The 20,733-nt window shown below is 41.1% G+C and overlaps 1 protein-coding gene across 1 annotated transcript in view; it reads left to right on the top strand.

Moving 5' to 3' along the window:
• The window catches only part of LOC138497668 (aquaporin-4-like), a 46,438-nt gene extending 32,647 nt beyond the window's left edge, over positions 1-13,791 (top strand). The window contains exons 3-4 of the mRNA XM_069621275.1: positions 10,523-10,603; positions 12,831-13,791. Coding sequence (XP_069477376.1) covers positions 10,523-10,603; positions 12,831-13,019 — 270 coding nt within the window. The 3' untranslated portion in view covers positions 13,020-13,791. The remainder of the gene's footprint in view (positions 1-10,522; positions 10,604-12,830) is intronic.
• Positions 13,792-20,733: the final 6,942 nt, after the last annotated feature.

Raw genomic sequence — 20,733 nt, 5'->3', positions numbered from 1 at the left:
GCTAGAGTAGATCTGTGTAGCCCAATTTCCTGGAGAGTGAGGAGAAGAGAGTCATGCTCGACAGTGTTCATAGTAGTGGACAGGTCGAAAAGGATGAGCAGTAGAAGAGAATTTGGAGAGTTCGGCATCAGAGAGGAAGTTGGAGACATGGATGAGTGCAGTTTTGGTGCAGTACTTACTTCAGAAGTTCATCTCCAACGCCATTAGCCTCAAGGTACTTAGTGGTCTAGTTGAAGACCACACGCTCAACAAACTTTGAATAATGGGGAGGGCAGGTGCAGATTTGAAGGAGGCAGGGGAGAGTCCAGAAGAGCTAGAGAGAGGTTGAAGAGCTCAGAGAGATGAGGTTATTGAGACAGGTCTTTGAATATTTGAGGAGCAAACAGGTCAATCAGAGCAGTAGATGGGTTGGCACTGTGAAGGGTGGGTGCCAATTCAGCAAAGGAGGAAGGGGAGAAGTAGTCAAGAGGATTTGGCAGAGAGAAGGGAGGACATTTCTGTAGGCTAGGATTATGTGGGAGGTCTGGGTTTGCACCAGCATCGCAGGTCATGGTTTGGACCTCAGAGGTGATCAAGGGCAGAGGACAGGGCTGGGAAGTTGTGATAATACTATGAAGTGGTTGCCTTTTGGCAACAAGGGAACGTATTATTAATTCATTGAGCGAGCAAAAACGCTGATAGAAACATACCTGTGTTTCTCTTAGGCTAGCTTGCATTAGCTCTTTGCAAAGGTTTAATATCAAATCACAATATCAAATGACAAAGCCTGAGCTGGGTTGCGATGATAACATACGTTAATTACAAAGTTGCATTTAAGGATATTTTAACACTTACAAGAAGTAATTATGTTGGAGAACAAAACGCCAGCGCTGTAATGGCACAGACATACTGAAAACGGTGGAATGAAATGCTACCCAGTGGAAGTGTCAATGTTTACGAAATGTTTCATCCTGATCTTTTGGGCTTTCTCACCGAGTTTCACTAAGTCTAAAAGGTATAAGCTAAAACCCATATGGGGGTGCTTGTGTTCCTGTGCAGAGTGGCACAGTGGTTCAAGCTGTGATATTTTCTTCTGGGAGAAATCGCAACTGATTTTCATATAGTAGGCCTCTTTCTGTAATGGCACTAACAAGATACAAAATGGTGGCGCGGAATGCTACCCCAAGGAATTTCCCGTGGCTATGATGTAGTGGCTAAGTCATTTATCATCTATTACTCGTTGTTTTCCACAATGACTCTCCCAAAGGGAGTGGGGTATCCCCAAAACTGGATCCCAAGCTTAATGTGTCAACATCACACCAATAGTGCAGAGAAAGAGCAACATTACTTTTGCGCTGCTTGTGTTCCTGTGTTGGGGCTGCGTGACCTAGCAGTTATGTCTAACCTGCATTGTTGGGTATTGGGGGGGTCAAGAAAGACTTGCAAATTGTTTGTCCCCGCATGGACATCAACCTGCTGCAGGCAACATCAACACTAAAAGAGTGTCAAAGAATTTAGCAAACAGGCTTCCAGAACCTTCTAACAGAGGCAGCTTCTTGTACTCCCTCTTAAAGAGGGACACTTTCAGATTCATTTTGGCTTTCGCTTCATACTCACAGCGTGCCATACCATTGGTAAATCCTACTCACGTGCATTAAGCATTTCCTTTCTATTTTCAGTCCTCATATCAGTGCTTTCAGCTAATTATACTTTCTCATTGCCTCAAGACATTTTGGGGCTCTTTATGTGTACGACGGTAGCCAAAAAAATTGGCAGTATTGGTTATGCCACCTACCTTTACACACCATACTCATAATGAGTAGTGAGGTATTTACCTATTAAGAACTTTGTAAATACTGCGCTTTTATGGGTTAAAATAACTCATAAAAACCACAGGCATTTCTCCATGACTGTTTATTTAGTGTTTCATTCTGGGCTCATCCCGCTTCAAGGAGCTGTCATTATCCGTTTTATATTACCCATTATATGTGTTATTATCCGTTTTAATGTGATTCAGGGTTTCAACCTCAGAAGGATGGAGGGCTGAATTGTCAGGCATCAATCAGTCAGTTACTTTATTTCGGCTGTTGCCATGAAAGTGCACTGTGCATAGAAAGATAGTTCTAATAAAAATGGAGCACAATTCATGTCAGTTTCATTATGAAAATGGTATGCTATAAATGCTATAGCATGCATAAAGTGCAATCATTTCGATTGGCGTCCCTTCTCTTTATTTCGTTCAGTTTATCAAGAACTCCTCCCTGATGGCCAATGCTTGTATTAAAAACCTAGTAACAGCGTGAAAAACACAGACAGAGGCATTCACCTGAAATAAAGAGCAAACACCCCTTCCATGCCTAATTCCAAATTAATTCACTATCGGTTTCAGCCATTTGCCTCTGGGCAATGCATACAAAGGATGGGTAGGAAGACAATGGCATTAGTCCTGATCCCAGGATTTGCAATAGGAGCATTTTGGGGAAAGCCCCAATTTCTAGAGAATTTTAACAATGGTAGAATACCTAAGCAGAACTTTGCAAAAAGTGACTTACGATATTTATCTCATGGATAGCTGATATCTTTATTCATGCTCTGCACACTGGTCACCTGGCTACCCACTGAAACTCGGGCCCAGGCTCCTGCAAGTCGAGTTGCCCTCACACTGCCTCCGGGCTACACCCAGCACTTAAGGGTCTGTATCTGCAACCCTACAGTCCCTTGTCTCTCTGCACTTATGAGCCACCCTCCGGGAGCACTTATTGAGTTACCCTGCACTCCCCCCTTGGCACTTCTCCTCTCCTTCCACCCCGCACTTGCATGATCTGATTGACACAAGGCCTAGCAAGATCGTTGTTTGTGCTCCTTCTGTTCCCCCTCCTTGTCTTGCGCACCTAGGAACACTTGTGCACAGGCGCGTTATATATGACTTATTATATCATGCCCAGTGAAAGCTTACGAGACAAGTATTTCTTGCAATAATCTATGAAGAGTACATCTGTGTAGCTGCTCTTTTATAATCCAGTCGTTAAAATGACCGATTAAAATAATTTTTGACTTGTTGCCGTGTATAGTAGGATCATCCCGTAAGGAGGCCTATTGCAGCTAGCATCTGCTTTACAAACTTGCACCTTGCCTCCCAGGAATTCAAGTACATTGCAGAGACCTCCTCAGTAAGCTTCCAGTTTTTATTTATTTTGAATTTTTAATTGGTTATTTATAACACGCTTAATACCCAGAGGTTTCTACACGCTGACCTGGGGATCGAACCTGTGTTGCTTTGTGTCATCTTGCTTCCTAGGCGAGCGCGTTGCCTGTGAGCTATCCTCCCGATAGATCATTTGAATTCCACAGATTTACGCCTTGGAAGCAAGACGACACAGAGCAACACAGGTCAGATCCCCGGGTCCGTGCTTAGAAACCTCTAATGGATATTAAGCGTGTTATAAATAACCTATCATATCGTATCATATCCAGTACAAGAGAGGTGAGGCTTTAACGTGATTTTATATTTAATCTCTCTAGTGCCTAACTCAAGGGCTATCAGAGTTGAGGGAGCACTATGTGGGAGACCCAGAAGTCGTTTTAAAATCTTGTTTTCTCTCACTTGGAGGCTAGAGATGTTATAGCCCCAGATGTCAGCTACATATGCAGCCGCTGGGATTACTTGAACTTTGAGAATCCCCAATGCATGTGAAATGGTCGTGTTACCCAATTTTTGGGCACAGTTAATAACAGCACCACAAATCCATGCCAGGGATACAGCACTTTTTCTCAGGCTTGGGTCACCGGGACGATCTGTTCTGCAGACGGATTCCCAGGTCATCATAACGCTCAACACTTGGTTTCATTAATGGAAAACCTTTAAGCAGCTGATCGTGGTGGACAATTCTCATAGCAAGTCATAACTTTAGTCTTGGAGATATTATTAGGCATTTCTCTTTGCACTTAGTTGCAAAGATATTAAGTTGATGATGTAGGCCAGAAGGTGTTTTAGATATGAGGATCCCATCATATGCAAGAAGCAAGAGCCCCCATTTTTTTCTCCACGGAATGAAGGTGCATCTTTGCCAGAGTGGTAATGGCTTAGGCCGGATAATTGATAAATAGGAGAAACAACATGGTGGCCAGGACGCAACCATACCCGACTCCCTTGGTGGTATTGATCGGGTCTGTGCATTCTCCACTAATGCCCAAGTGCACCATAGCATAATGTTTATGGTATAGGGTGAAAATTGCATTAATGAATGGGTGAGGGACTTGCAATTACTAAGAATATGTCACAGATGGCGACATTGAACCATATCACATACCATTTGCAGATCGACAAACGCAAGGACAATTGGGCAGCTTCTCAAAAGGAGAGAGACTCTTGTTTCTCACCTCGTATCTGGGTCTGCATTCCTCCCCAGCAACTCTAATCTAATTTTGGAATTGTTCACTAGTATATTGAGATATTTTGCTATAGAAGTTGGTGTGCAGTAACTATTTGTTTTACTTAGCTTCTCAAAAGGACACATTTCTGGCAAATTTTTTTAAAAGTCTAAAAGACTGGTCTATAGTCGATATGCCCTTCTAAAGCCTGCTTGTGCTGGTAACGATATATTGTGCTAATGAGCTCAGTCTTCCAATCTACACAAGATACATTTAGAATAGACTTTGCCGAGTGAGTCTATTAGCGATATAAGGTGATAGTTTGAGGGAATTTCAGATCGCCCTTTTTGCAAATTGGAATGATTGTAACACCTCTCCAACTACTGGGTATATTGAGTGAAGAATTAATTTGGTTAAAGAAACTGGCCATGAAAAGTACCCATATGGCAGGATCGTTCTTGAGAAGCTCAATTGGGAGATTGCCAGGGCCTGAATGTGATTATTTCATTGGGACAACAGGGCTCTCAGTGCCTCCCCAGAGCTAAAGACCAGAGAACTGTTCGAAAGAGAGACCTCTGTCGGTAGGGTAGGGACCAGAGTACTACCAATTATCATGCCTGATGTATATAGATCCTGGTAATCTAGAAACCAGGATGCACCACTAATAGTATTTCTTGGGGTGTCACTGTCAGTGTGTATTCCTTTTCTCACTATAGACCAAAGATCCCTGAAGGTTCTCGTCCCAGCAGTTTTATTTAGGGATTCCCATAGGCCAGGGAATATTCTGCTTTCTTCCCTATGACCAGGTCTTTGTATTTTTTCCTTTTCTCTGAGATATGGCCCTTTTTTCCCTCTTTCACAGTCTTAACATCCCACATGATGAATTGCTTAGCTCTTTTACACCCCTTAGCATACCACCTCAATCTTGTTTTGGGTGGGCCTTGGACCTTAGAAGAGGTTTTGACTGTAGCTACACAAACTATGTTTGCAAGTTTGTCATAACATTTTAAAGGGGACAAATTACAGTCATCCTTCGCATAATCTTCTAGTAGTGGAATTCGATTCACATATAGGTTTGCTAAATAATGTGCATTTCTGAATGTTGTCCATTTGCTCATCCATATGTTGTTTGAGATCACTGTACTAGGACCATGATAGTGTGCCTCTGTTTTTACCATCAAATTGTTCTTCAGTATAAGGTATTCTTTTAAAGGGTCATGGTCATTCTGTAGTCGTTCGATGACTTTGAATGACTGTACTGCATTCCACAACTCCAAGTTGATTAGAATGTAATCTATCAAGCTTTGTTTAGTCAGAACTCTATTCATTGAATGTGCCAGGTGGTCATCCATGAAGCTATCATTACATTCTATAAGGCCTTAGGAGACTATGATTGTAGCTACTGGGGTTGCCAGAGGATACCAACGTGGTGGTTTGTTTGCAAAGAGATCTGGTATTCTCCAAGCTTCGTCTTCTAAATTGAAGTCATCTACAAAGCAATTGCTAGAATCAAATTGGCAATTCAAGTCACCCAGAACCATAACAGGGCCATTATTTTTGTTTATAGTTCCTAGGGCAATAGAGCATGAAATTGCATGCTCAAGAGAATGCATTGTTTTTAAAGTAGGTCTTAAATAAACATCCATTAATGTCATATTGGGACCCACCTTGAAGGTAAGCGAAATGTACAAAAGGTTGTGAGAATTTTTTTCAATTATTTTACAGGTAGCTTCTAAGTTGAAATATATTCATATACGGAGGTTGCCCTAGAAGGTTTATTTACAGGAAGGTGGAAAGTGTGATACCCCTGTTTCTGGGATGGTGAAGACTTCTTGGCTATCCTCAATGAACTCGTGCCACTCCTCATCATCTAGCTTGCTACCGAAGCCACACATATTCCAGGATAAAATTGCAAATGAAAAGCTCTAGGTAAAACCCATCAAGTCTCCTTTTTGAATGTTGCTTCCTGCTAAAAGGGGGGCCACTGTCCTCTGGGCCAAGGCAGTGTTGCTGGTCAAGGAGGTTAAAAGACAAGTTTGGGGATTTTCTTCTCTTAAATCGATTAGGTCAACCCTAAGGTTGTGAGAATTTAGCAGCACTTTATTTGCAGGAGCAGCTGGTGGGGGTTGGCGTGATTGTTGTGAGCCCTCCAGGGGGAGGGGTCTGAACTCGATAGAGAGTAAACCGTCAACAAGAGGCTTATGGGAAAGAAACAGATGGCTAAAATCACACTGGTCTTTGGACAGATCAGAGAAAACTGATAGCTTTTATTATATCTGATTGTATGATAGCCAGACATTCCTTGCTGTGGCGCAGCCAATGGGTACACAGTGAGTATTTTTAGTCAAACCCTATCCTAATCTCGAGAGTCCAGTTATAAAGTCTGAGGGTTTGGCTGGAGAGAAATGGTTTACTATGTTCCTTGGGACATCTTTATGCTGTAATGAATCTCTGCCAGGATTTGAAAGTGCAAACTTTACTGGCCCAGTGTCTAAGGCAAATGCTTACCTCACTATATTATCTTCCTGATATTGTATCCAACTGGCATGCACAAGGAAATAAATCCACTGTGCCCAACTTGCAATTCACATCCTAAAGAACATGTAAAGAATAGTGTTGAACAGTGCTTACAAGTTATGTCTTTGCTATGTTACTGCTGTTTTGCACCTGCATTACATACAACTGTTTGGAAACATATTTGTGACCTCTTTTTTAGGAAGGCTCTGGCTTGCTCTGCCTCTTTGAAACATGGCATTCACTGAATCAAATCAAGCTTAGGCTTTATGCTATATGTGACCTTGTTTATAATATAAATATCTAGTTCACAAGGAGTATTCATTTTTAATTTTCTATATGTTCATTTTAGTATACTTGTGTCAAACACTTCAATAAATGTTAATGTCGTCCTGCATTAACCAGCAGTATTAAACTAACAAAGTGCTCATTTAGCATCTGAAAACGTGATTCATGACTGTTCATTTTCAACATTTCACAATCAAAATGCAAAGTGAGCCATGTTAAGCTATCAATATTTATACTAGAAAAAGCACACCCTTGATTAAATATCAAAACCGAGCAACATTTTGGGTTCACTGTATACTTTAACATTAACCCATTATTATTAATAGACCTGACCAGAATTGCTACTCATCCTGCAGAACATTAATAGGGGTGACATTTTGTCCTGGTGGGAGGAGACTTGATAAGAAGCTATGACACTCAAAATTGAAAATATGCAAAATATCATATCTTTATCATTGACTGTGAGCTATCATTCAAAATACGCATCTTAAGGAAGAGCCAAGCAGCATGGTACTAACTTGCGTTCCTCTGCAAAGTCGAGCCTTTCCTCACCCTCCAGGTTTCAGAACAGTCATCAAAGTCTGGTCATCTCCCATCTGGAGGGTGGCACCACCATACTTGCTGGAGTCCCAGATGCTGCCTTGCCCCCTCTGAAAGCTACCCAGCATGCTGCAGCACACCCCACCACACGACTAAGAAAATTTAACCACATCCTCCAGGAACTGCACTGGCTAAGCCTTCAAGCATAAATAATGTTCAAGACCGAGTGTTCTGTTGCTTCCCAGCTAGGTTTGTGCTTTATAAATCCGATACATACATGGAAAATGCAGGGATAGCTGTGAAAAAACACATTTTGATAAGGCCTATTTCAAATCTATATAATGACTCTAAAAGGGGTGGGGACACAGAGAAGAAGTTCCACACAGAGGGACCAGCGCCACACTGGTTGGGGTAGAGCTGGGAAAGGAGGTACATTGAAGCAGTAACTTACCAGACATAAGTGCCAGGAATGCTTCTTAAATTCACACTGGTTATATATTGTACATAATCTTGAATAGGCATGAGCGTGGCATGTTGTTTTTGCCAGTCTAACTTCCTAACTGTTCACTGGTGTTTGGGAAACACTGAGTAAAGCTTGGGCATAATCACTTTCAAATCTGTGCTCCCCTTGTCCTTTTTTAATGTCAGGATTAGTCTCCCCCATATATACACCTGGTGGATAGGCAAGAGGAATCCAGCAAGTGGATTTCTGCTTTTTGTTTGTGTTTTGTCACCCATGGCTTCAGAATGCTTTCAAGATATGACCTTTTAGTAGCGATTGGATTTCTGATAGGTTTTTAGCTTTCCCCTTTTAATAGATGTACAGTGGCTAGAGAGTGATAACATGAACACTGACACAAGCAAGCAGTGCTAACATGAGGACATAATTTTAGTTTTACTGTGTCTTATTTTATATGGCTATGCACATTGATGAGTGGTTGTAGGCTTTAGAGTTCTACAAGTGAATAGTAGAAGCATAGGATGCTGGAATTGTGTGTTTAGAATAGCCTATTTAAAAAACATGTTTTGTTTTATTAGTTTATTTCAAACCTTTAACAAGTATGTTTCCATATATTCCATTTAAATGGTAAAAACAAAACAAAGAAAAGCAAGGCAAAGCATGTAACTTCTTTTATCCAAATCACACATCTAATAGGGTAATCCCCTTTCAATGAGATTAGCACTCTGCTTGCCGCCTAAAGTCCTTGCACTCCAACAGCCATATTACACATCTGGTGGGGAATAACCTTTCTGTAAAACTGGAACCCCGCTTGTTACATGCATGCATGCATTCATCACCCTGGCTCATCAAACATTCCATTCAGAAATGTAACCAACGCAAAAACCAACGGTGGATGCTCACCCATCAGAAATCTTTGCCACCACTCATCTGAGGACAATGTCAGACCCATTGCAATACCGGACCCCAGGAACAGAGTGCAGTGTTCCCTTAGGCCTACACAGGAGGTTAGAAAATGTTTTAGTGATTCTGTTTCACTTGGTATCGTACAGAATCTACATACCATTTCAGACCTATTCCGCTATTTCCTAGTAGCTAGGACCTCTCGGGTAGGATAAAGATTTAGACGCACTCTCAAAAAGTTCCCTCTGATGGCTGGGCAGGGAAACATTTTTAGATATTTAGGTACCTGCATTAGGGACCTACACTCGAGAGCGTAATCTTTCATCAGATCCAGGTTGTTCCGCTTGGCTTGAGTCAATATCCAGTCCTGTCGATTCAGTTTATTCTTTACCAGGGCAGGATTGAATATTAAGGTTAACACTGCCGAGTCCGGATCCAATAAAATACTCACACATTTTGCCTTCCACAGACTTAGATGGTCAGAGTTTGGCACCAATGCATTATCACCCAAGATGGTCAATTGAGGGGCAGTGTGAGTCAGCAAACATTTGCGGAAAAGAGATAGCGTTTTCCACAGGGATACAGAATACAGGGAGGCTAGGCCTAGTTCATATCTAATGCATGCCATGGGCAAACCCCTAGGAAGCCGTAGAATTTGCTTCCAGAAGGCTTCCTCCAAGATTTCCCATATTTGCAATGCCAGATTTAAAGTTGATTCAGCTCCAGAATAGCTTATTATTTGACTGTATCATTTGTAATGCTCCTATGTTATCTGTGCAAGAGAATAAATATACATAAATGCTGAACAGAAATATGCAGGTATGTGTTCATTATACATTCCTATTTTATTAATATAAAGAGGCAATGTATTGCATGGCCAAATGCCTGTTGTTTCAATGAAACAAACCATGTAGGTACTTTTGATAGCTTTTAATGTCAATCATTTACTCATGGGTAATAAGCATTGGTTCCTAGGAATTATGATGTTAGGCCCATGACAGTTTTACTGACTAATAGTAAACCAGTTGGGTGTCCAACGGTAGAGGGTTAACTTCCATAAAGCACAGGGATCCAACTCTCTGTTAAGCCCTGCATCAAGTATAGCACTATTTTGTATCACAAAACCTGCCATAGCCCCAGGCAGGCATTGTGACTGCCTCTGGAGTGGAAGTTAGGCTGAGGCAAGCAGAGAATGATGAAAATCATATCAAACTCCCACTAGCGCGATCTTAAACATATTCAGCCAATATAATTCTAGGTGAGAGGCAGAAGGTTTCCCTAATGAACATTTCAATGATTTGGTTGGACCATTGTATTCTTTCTCTCTCTTTAATTAGCTAAATATTTACTAACCTCTTAAATTGGCGCATAGTATTGCAATATTTACTTGTATTTCTCAGCTATGTTTTCTCTTTGATGAAAATAATTTAACATTTATTAACATGTTTTTTTAATGTACACCTACAGATACCATATACTGGTGCCAGCATGAATCCAGCAAGGTCCTTTGGAACGAGTCTTGTCTTTAATGACTGGCACAGCCATTGGGTAAATACCACTTTTTGTATTGTAACATTCTATTGAAAACATAAAAAAAACAGGCACATATTCTACCTGATTAAAATAAAACATCAGTTATTTTTGGAGCAACATGGAGCTTGCAGTTAATGATTTGGGTTATGTTATTTGGCATAATTCATAAAGTACATGAAACTGGTTAGCAGGTGAGGCCTTGAGGGTGACTGGTTAAAGAATAAGGTTTGAATCAAATCTAGACAACCCTCCAATTCTCTGATGTGAAGAGCAACCAAGTTCCAAGTTCCAAAGTGCTGTTGCTTTATGGCCGGTGAGGTGGTGTTGGTAGGTCGTGGGTAAGGGGTTATTAAGACAGTTATTAAACAGCTTTGTAGGTTTCTGCAGAGAGTAGGTTTAAGGAGCTATGCAGCGGGATCAAGGCAAGTTCCTACTCTACAATGAGATCCATGAGATACCAACAAACCAGCATTAAGATGTAACTGCGGATATAACAAGGTAGCAGAAAACCTATTTTAAAGCATAGGTATGAAACCTGTTCTTGGCAAAAGTCATTTGTTCAAGCAGACATAACGTAGAAATAGAATCACCCATCACTGTTCTCCCCTAACTATTATATCTCTGCAGGCCAACCTTGCCTGATAACCTTGAATTGCTACGCTCAAATCTTATTTGCATGAGGGCAGTACACTCACATATCAGTTTGATAGTGTTAAGAGACACGACACCTAATATGGGTACACCCACTAATCTCTGGCTGAAGAGTATAATGTTTTCAAATTGAAATGATGTTGGCCGGGAAGCCACTTTTAGTGATGGTTGGATATGGCCTCTGCAATCAAGTGTAATCATGGGACAGTTGAAATGTCCTAGCCCTATTGTTTAGAAGATTTATATAAAGGTTGCTACATAGTCAAGGTGAGTGCCTACTGCAGTAAGGAATAGTGCAGCCTTTCACCTAAACGGAAGCAAGTGCACATCCTTCTTAACATGTCCTACAGTAGAGACCACCGATATTCAACCTCATTTCAGATTGTTGGCACCCAGGCCATCAAAATTGCTTGCGCTAGTTTGCATAACTATCAATGTAAAATATTGACTCTAATAAAAAGCATGAGTAAGTAATTTGAAGAAAACAAGATTCTGTATGTATGTATGTATGTATTTCAGTTCCTTCGAATGCAGTACATGCATCAACTTTCGATTGGGTAACTAACTTTGCATACACCAATGAACATAGCAGGTTGCTCACTGTAGTGTGTCACTGTAGTGATAGTACTTGATTCTTTGTACCTCAAAATGCCTACTGAAATAAAATCAACATTCATATTCAAAATTTAAAATGAACCCTCACATACACGGCTATCTCATGTAATTAATTCTTGCAATATTTCTTTTAAATTAACCTTGAATGGCTATACTGTTTGTCACATGAAAAAAGCAAAAGGAAAAGGCACGTATGAAAAATACATTCATTGATATATATCACCCCTAATTCAGGGGTCTGAGACCTGTGACTCTTCAAATTGTTTGAACTATGACTCAATAATCCCTCTCCATTATTTTAGGGTTGATGGGAGTTGTAGTCCAAAACATTAGACAAGTCAAAGGTTGCAAACCCCTACCCTAGATGAAAATGTTCCTAGATGAAAGGTTGCTGACATGTTTTTTTTGCTCAAGCTGACTATGGCCTTCATCAGAGCTTATCTTCATATGTTGTATGTTTCATTCATTAGAGAATTTCTAGGGTAAAATCTTATCATGGAGTGTGGATATAGCTTGCATTGTTACTGGCCAGTAGCACTTAATCAGCAGGCAGCTGAAAGATTATGGATTGTTTTCCAATCTTACCCCTTTCACTTGCAAGCACTAAAAGGTACAAAAACGCACAAGTAAACGCTGTCCGTTCATGGTTATTCAAAAAGCATTAGAATAGTCGAATCTACAGTGTTTAGGCGAAATTCATATACGTTTAAATTTCAAGAAACAATAATGTATGATTTGAGGTATAATCTAATCGAAAGTGCATCAATGCATAGAGTTGCCTTTACTGCCTGTCCATAATTGTGAAATGAAATACCTTTGTCCATTGTTATAATCTGAGTCTGTGATCCATAGGGCACAAAGAAAACAATACAGCAAAGGATCTGGTGTATGAATATAAGAATTACGCATAGATTGTGATGTTCTGAACTCCTTATTAGAAAAACATATTTTCAAAACTGCCTATGATTTTCAACAGGTGTACTGGATTGGTCCGTTCATGGGAGGAGTCCTTGCTGCATTCGTGTATGAGTATTTGTTTTGCCCAGACCCTGAACGCAAACTTCGGTTTCAAGCTAGTTTTAGAAACTCTCAAAACACAGAAGACTCAGCGCAATTAACTGTGCAACCTGGCGGCGAATACAGTAAGCTGGAATCGGTTGCATAGCCTGGTGGAACTTGACTGCTTATTGACTTTGAGGCCTTTGCAATGGGCAGTATCTTCTCAGACTTTATCCGTACATTCAGGGCGAAACTCTGGTTAGTCAGAGTGCGTAATACAATATTGTCTGGGTACGAATGAGTCTGATGAGTTTGGGGAATACTGGTGGCAATGCAACGCTTTTCTTTACAGTTTTTCTCATTGGGGAAAAAACTTTTGTGATAGATGGTTAAAAAATCATTTGTAACCAATCCTTCAATAGAATGTGTGTTATAAAACTGCCAGTTTGCATGCAGTAATTTGAAGCTGCCTCAAGAACAATCCAAACAAAAAAGAAACTACTCTGTTGATCGTTGTCATCCCCGATTACTATATCAGAAGACTTCACAAGAACAAAATACGTCGATATTCGTATCAGCATTTGCCAAATATATGAACATTCTCAGGTAAGGAAGAGGTGTAGGTGCCCTCCATGAATGCATTGAGAACCAGCAATCATTCTGTCAAAGCAATGCAGCAGGCATTTGTTCTTTAAAACAATACTTGATAACAGATCAGCAAAATAGTTCACCGTGTTTAAACTACGCATTGTTTTGTGTTTGTGTGCTGTAACATAACGCACCAGCGGTGATAAGTGTACACAGGCAATGGATCGGCTGGACTTTCTTGCCAAGATGGCCAAAAAAAGTGCCTTTGGGTTTCTGTGAAGCTCATAATATTTATTTTAAAAGTATTACGTTAGAGAGATGTTGCATAAATATTTTGTTCCTGATGGCTACTTTGATTTGTCCATGCCATTTTTCCCGCCCGCTTTCATGTGCCTCACGGCATTACGTGATGTCTCACAGGACGATCAGGATAACCATGCATTAGTCAAAGGACAATTTCTGTGTGACTGTCTCCCGCGCTGGTCCTACTTGTTATATTGAGGCATTCTGCATGACTCTTCCAAGACTGATGAGCACAGCCTTTGTCCAAAAACTAGGTGCAATGAAATAGTGTTTGAATTCATGAATCTACACTGACGCCCAAGTGTATGGATACCACAGACATAAGAAATATGTTTTGCAATGCAAATCCTTCATCCAAACACATCTTTTGGTCACAATTGCCTCTTCGGGACAGTATTCATCAGAAGGATCGCACAGTGTACACTAACTACACACAGAAACAAATGATCTATTTCAAGTCTTAAGATTTCATGTACCCAGTTATAGATAAGGGTTTGGTTAAGATTGGTTCTATCTGCTCTGAAAAAAATGATCAATGGATTAATAATTTCTTGGGTTCCAAGTACCCATTCGTTGTAGGGATCTCACTCTTGTTGACTAGCCTAGTCGCGGAAAAGATTATTTGTTCAAATTCATGGACTGTGTACTATACGGCTTTGTGATATCTCCCACACACGGATTAAGCATAAATTCCCTCTCGTGACTCTGTCGAACACTTTGCGGTATACAGACCTTAAAATCAGAATCAATGTTTTCCTGTGCAAGTAACTTCAGTGTGTCAAAATGATAGCTACTTTGCAGGAGTACAAGGATACGTAACTGAAAAAACCCTTACTCAGCCCCACACTACTACTAAACAAGCAATGATCCCAATCACAAATGTAAAACAGTCACAGACCGACTCGTATACCTTCTTCACCCCTTTAGGGTAGCATGGACCTAGGGCAGGCTATACACTTCAGGAGGGATGCATAGCACAGAAGCAATCCAAGTGAAAATAGTACTATGGTACCAGAATATCCAACCAAAATTTGACATTTTAATAAAAATACAAACGCTAATCAAAAACACTATAATAAGGCACAGAATGTGCAGATTTTGTAAAGGAAGGCAAGCTCTGAGCCTGAAGAAGGGGTGCACAGGCAATAATTTTAGCAGCAATGTCAAGTTAACTGAAGACGTGTTTAAAAAATGTAGACATTGGGGTATTAATAGTCACTATGGCCCTTTAAGGCATGCCAGAGGGACAGAACCACTTCAAATATCTTTAATTCTTGCTCTTGTGGTCCGACAGCATAGAGCTAGGCTTTGTGTTGCTTTAAACGGGTCACTACGGCACAGCACATTTTAGAGTTCATTATTCCCAATGTATTGCTGGCATTTGGACAGTCGATCCATCTGAAGGCAGTCCAGCGATGCAGTGCTATCCTGTACGACTGATTGACTCAAGTCTGGTGAATAACAGGTAGGTGATGGGTCAAGCCAGCAGCTTAAGTCCATCAAGTCGCCTCAAGGAAATCCAACAATGTGATGCAATTCTTCAATAGTGATCTGCTTGTGCTTGAAAACGACTTGAGCGCAGGCAGGTGATGAGTGGAGTCAGTGGCTTGACAGATCACCTACAGATTGCAAGCAGCAAGTGTCAAAGGTGACTCCTGGTGTTGGCAGCGGCTTAAAAAAGCATCTTGAAGCAGTTGAGACATCTTAGAAATACTACAAAGCTGAAAAATAGGGGCTAGAGTTGTTCCTACACTTCTTGTTGCTGGGGGACCCTGTCCAGGGTCTCCAGGGACAAGGTAAGTATGTGGTTTGCCCTCCTTAGCTAAAATGGTTCACAGAGAGCACTTGACAGGGCTGTTACTGTCTCTCACCAGGCTCCTGGGTACCAGTGGTCTCAACTTGCATTAGGCTTTTTCCTGCCAGCAGATTGTCCCAAATGTTCCTGTAGGAAGGTTGAGTGAAAAGGCTTGCCCTTTGTTCGGGTACACTCTGCTCCAAGGACCTCATCCATAGACAAACACTTCCAAACAAAGTTTCAAGTGAAATCCTTCTCCTTTTGTGATCCAGAGATTATATATTAGAGGTGTTGTATCACCCCCTTAAATTAGAAGGGTGGTGTCGCCCTCTTAAATTGGCAATCTGCTACAGTCTATTGGTTCCCTTTTATCCTTCTGTAAGTGGTTCAACCCGTGGTGCTAGTTTAAAGTCTTCTGCTGGCGATGCCATACCCAGAGTGCTTTGTCTCCAGAAAGTGTGCACAGGATGTTTGCGAACCCCTAGGAAATCCCAAGCTGGTAAAACCCCTCTCTTGCTGGAAAGACCTCACTTGAGCTACTGTTCTCGGACCCCTCTTCTGTCTGCCTACATCAAAGAGTCTCTGTTAATTACCTCCCTGATGTGAGCTCTCCATTGTCCTGACAGGGCTTGCCTTTGAAGGAGTTGTTCCAAGCTAACCCCCTGAGGAGATTTCCTGTCTTCTGGAGGAGGTGACAAGCCATCGCAGAGCAATTAATGTGGGTGCTTCTTGGGTCAGGCCCAAATGGCTGTTTTAGGTGAAACCCAGTTCCCAGATGCTGATAAACATAAGGCCCTGCCAGCCAGTCACTCACTACCAACACTGCTGATAATAATATGACACCAATAGATTTTGGCCAGTATAATTGTGGATTCCTAGACACGCAGTATATTTATAGTTTCATATCTCACTAGGTGCTGAGAGCATACAATTATATAATGTTTTATCAGAGCTACACCCTGTTAAAGGCAGATCCTTGTTTCTGGAACTTGGATTCTAGCAGTCTGTTGACAGATAGGCACATGCCACTTTATAACTGCCACATTACCAAACTGCATGGCAGCTGTTGAGCGGTGTCAGTAGACAGGCTCAGCAGAGTTACATGTTTGCACCATGTGTTTCAGCATAGAACATTATGAAACAGGGGTCTGATTAGCAGACCTCACTTTCAGAGACAGTGCTAGACACATCATTTTACATCAAAAAGTCTGTCTTTTCCACCGTCACAAATGGACTTCTGTCACATTCAGTGTCAGGGAGATAAAGGTTAGTGTCTGCGTTTAGGCTAGTCGACACACAGATGCTGAACTTTTCATCCCAATAGGAAGAAATCACACAAAGCCTTAAAGCCCACAGTCCATGAATAAAAACATTTTAACCAAATTCTTTTTCTATAACTGGACGCATGAAAGAGAATAAGAAAACATATTTCCATATACTTTAGGGTTAGCACAGATTTACATATCCAAGCAACCAATTCTTAGCTTCCAATTGAAAATGTGGTCGACGATAAAGCAATAGGTGTTTTGTGGTGCATCGAGGTCACTATATTTCAAATGCCAAATACTATATAAGCAGGCAGTACTTAGCACAAAAGGCCAGAAACAAGGTAAAGACTAATGAACAATGTCATTCGGCTGCAAAGGACAGGTTTGTGTCATCCTGATCTAAAAGACAAATGGGATGAAAGGCTATGTCAGAAGCGTCCCACCTTGCAAAGTCCTCATGAAATCACATTCAAAACACTATTCAATTATGAACACTATACAAATGGAAAAAGTACCAAGACAGCCACCAAGCCAATTGAAGGGGGGAACATTAATTTTTTTATTACGAGAAGAGTCTGTCTAGTTGGTGTCCTTTTTTCTTAGCGAACGGAAACATTTGCAGATTATGCCATTGTGCAGGAGTATTTAAAGGAATAATGATAAAGTGTAGAAAGACACTTGTTTCTCTATGGATGACAAGGAGCCCGTGTGCCTCCTCCCAATGAAGAAAGGGCGGAAATGTAATTGCGGCCATGTAAAGGACTTTTCATTGTGATGATAAAAGCGCACATGCAGCACCCCTCAAATTTAAAGCCGGGAGGTACCAGTTGGTGGAGTTGTACTCTGGGTACTGAGCTTCACATAGACAAATGAGGGAGTGATGATGCAAGCGTTGTTTTGATTCAGATGTTTGAGATAAGAAAGGACTTTGTTATGTTATGTTTGAGTATTTCTAACAAGCACAATAGCCACATGGGCGTAAAGTAACATGTGGCAGAGTTTATCAGGAAAGTAGAGCACTTGAACAAATGTGTCTCGAGTTTTTTTATAATCATAAACATTGGTAATTTCTCTCAATTTAATTGGGAATACATTCCGGAGTAAGGTGGCTACTATAAATAGCTAAAATATCTGCTTACCATACTGGTCTTCTTGCCACTTGTTGATCTTTCTTCTCTCGAACAGGACTCGCGTTGCTTCATTCAGTTTGTTGTGCTTTCTTGTGAATCACCACTGGGACGGTTAGCAGATTCTGCTAACTAGTGGAATGCTGATCTTACGTGTGTGTGTCATAGTTAGCTGGCTGCAGTACATGAATGTATTTTGAACACAACAGGATACAAAGCCTTCAGTTTAGGTTGTTAGGAAGTGGATGAAAGGGGTAGATGAGAGAGGGAATGTGTCTTTGTAAAGGGGGAGGCCTAGCAGCTCTTCATTATTGTGCTGTATGTTGCTGTATTTGCCTTTGTGTGTATTTAAAGTGGAGATGTAAAGAAGTGCATCTGTCTCCCAGGCGGTCTCATGACGTAATCCTCTCTTCAGTGCTATATAAGTCTTCCGCTGGCCCATGGGAGTACGTTCAAGCAATATAGTTAACTCCAATAAAATAGAAGAAAAACTTAAAAGCACTCTTGTGGGCATTGCTGTATGTTTGTGCCATTGCTTGTGTAACCAACGTGATGTAATTGCCATTGGTCCTTGCGGGTTGCGTGTCCATGCATGTTGTTTGCACTGGAAGGTGAGACAATGGGGGTCATTCTGAGTTGGGCGGTAAGGGTTACCGGGCACCGGTAAGGAGACTGGTGCCGGTAAATCCTTACCGCCCAATTCCGAGGTCCCTTAGCGAGAACCGCAAAGAACGTGTGGTCTGGCCACATGTCCTTTACGGGTCCCGCTAAGGGACCAGGGCGCTAATTACGCGCCTGCTATTCGCGGGCCCGTAATTAGCGCCTTCCCCATTCCCATTGAGCCCTATGGGGGCTCGAATGTGAATGGGGAATGGTTGGTTGAATGGGGATTTACCGGGTCCGCACAGGTCCGAATGTCCCGGTAAATCCCCATTCAAGTAGACCGGACATGGACCGGGTATTGGAGGCAGCCATGGTGCTAATAGCACCATGGCTGCCTCCAATCTCGGAATGAGGTCCCATCTCTCTTGACATTTGTTCTTTATTGTTTGCTATATATTTAACATCTACAAGTAGTAGTGTACAAGTCAAAATATTTGTACAGGAATAGACAATCTAAACTATCCATGCATTGTGCAGGTCAGAAAAGTAGGGAGATCTATATGTTCTCATCTGTCAATTATCGTGCAGATATAAAGTGGAAATGTTGAGGTAGGTGATTTTCTGTGTTCACTGTGCACATTTGATGTAAATGTTTCAATTGAGATATAATCAGGTATTTTATTCCAACTTCCTAGCTCGTCCGTCATAGACGTAGGGTAACTACCCTATGGGTTATGCACACAGACGCACTCGATTAGTAAGCAAGTGACCGCTCACAATAGGTACAATGCTGGAGGTCTGTATAGGATGTCCAACTCGCTATACAGCAGTAACAAAGGGCACTACAGTGGTACAACTGCCCTCAATCTACAGCTATATGGGCACAGGAGCCATTGTGTAATCCAGAGTGTGTTGGCACAGAGCATCGTACCTTCTTTCTACAAAGAGTGTATTGGTTTGTGCAAGCAGAAAAGGGGGTAATGTTAACGCCACTAATTTATGTAAAGTTTGATGTTGAAACCTTGGTAAAGTAACCATCTAGCACTTCTCTTAGGTCTTATATTGCTGGTACATGTTTAATGCGATCAGAGGTGAAAGCGTACAGACCTGTGGTCTCAGAAATAAAAGCGATTTAATTAATCAATTTCTCAGTACTTCCATTTCATTTACTTTCAAAGGGGTCAGTCTGAAAACAAGTAAAATTATATGGGATTTATGCACATTGAGTATGTGAGTAGTGGGTTATGCCATGCGCTGCCCTACACCACCACTACTTTTGAATCTTTGGTGTATGTAAATCAAGGTGGGTGGCATTTAACTGTGTAATTGGTGGAGTCGCTTAGACTTTGTCATAGCCTGTAATGATATAGTGGAAAGAAGGAATGAAGAAAGTGGAGGAAGAGTAGAAAGCTAGACTAAAGATGGAAGTGCATATATACATGCAACAATAAATATACCTAGCAAGCCAAGCAGTCAAGCCATGGATAGGATTTCCTACACACATTTAGAATATTCAAATGGATCATCTGCTTACCTCGGCCATGAAATGGAACTTATTTTAATGCGTATTTAAAGAAGTAGAGCTCACAGCATAACTTAATTGCTTGTTCATATTTTTCTTCAGATTTCAGTGGTAGTTCCTTCTGAGTGTCTTATTCGAAGAAATGGTTCTTGCCCTGACAGTAATCATTATTTACATGGGGTTAAAACTGGCAGGAACTAAAGGGTAATACGTTACCTTACTTTTCTGAGAAATCACCTACTGTTCCCTTAATTGTTGTGTCTGGAGTACTGTCCCTGGACAGCGGACGATTTATTTTTAAAGATGCCATCTATAGGGATTTGAACCCATGTCCTGCAGGTAATGTACATGTGGCATAGCTCTTTCAGCAATCTTGTTGAGCCACCCATGCTACACTTAATTTCAATTGCCTACTTCGGACATAAATCCCTTTTCAAAACCACCACACAAAACAGCTGTGATCAGTGTTTGTCTTCTGCAATTAAACTTGATTAACCCAGGCACAGCTGTTTGTACGAAATCTATTTCACATGTCTCTTAAGAGGTGCAAATGAGGGGGTGATTAGAAAGGGGAAGGTGCATAGAGATTCAAGCTGTGGGGAACAAACACTAAAAAATAATGCTGATTTTAAGATCCATTTTGTGTCACAGAGTTTTTTTGCTCTTGATAGTGC

The sequence above is a fragment of the Ambystoma mexicanum genome, chromosome 5q (assembly GCF_040938575.1).
Source record: "Ambystoma mexicanum isolate Mex_15411 chromosome 5q, UKY_AmexF1_1, whole genome shotgun sequence".
Lineage (NCBI taxonomy): Eukaryota > Metazoa > Chordata > Amphibia > Caudata > Ambystomatidae > Ambystoma > Ambystoma mexicanum.
The sequence above is the reverse complement of the archived record's forward strand: the minus strand, read 5'-3'. Positions and strand labels throughout refer to the sequence as shown.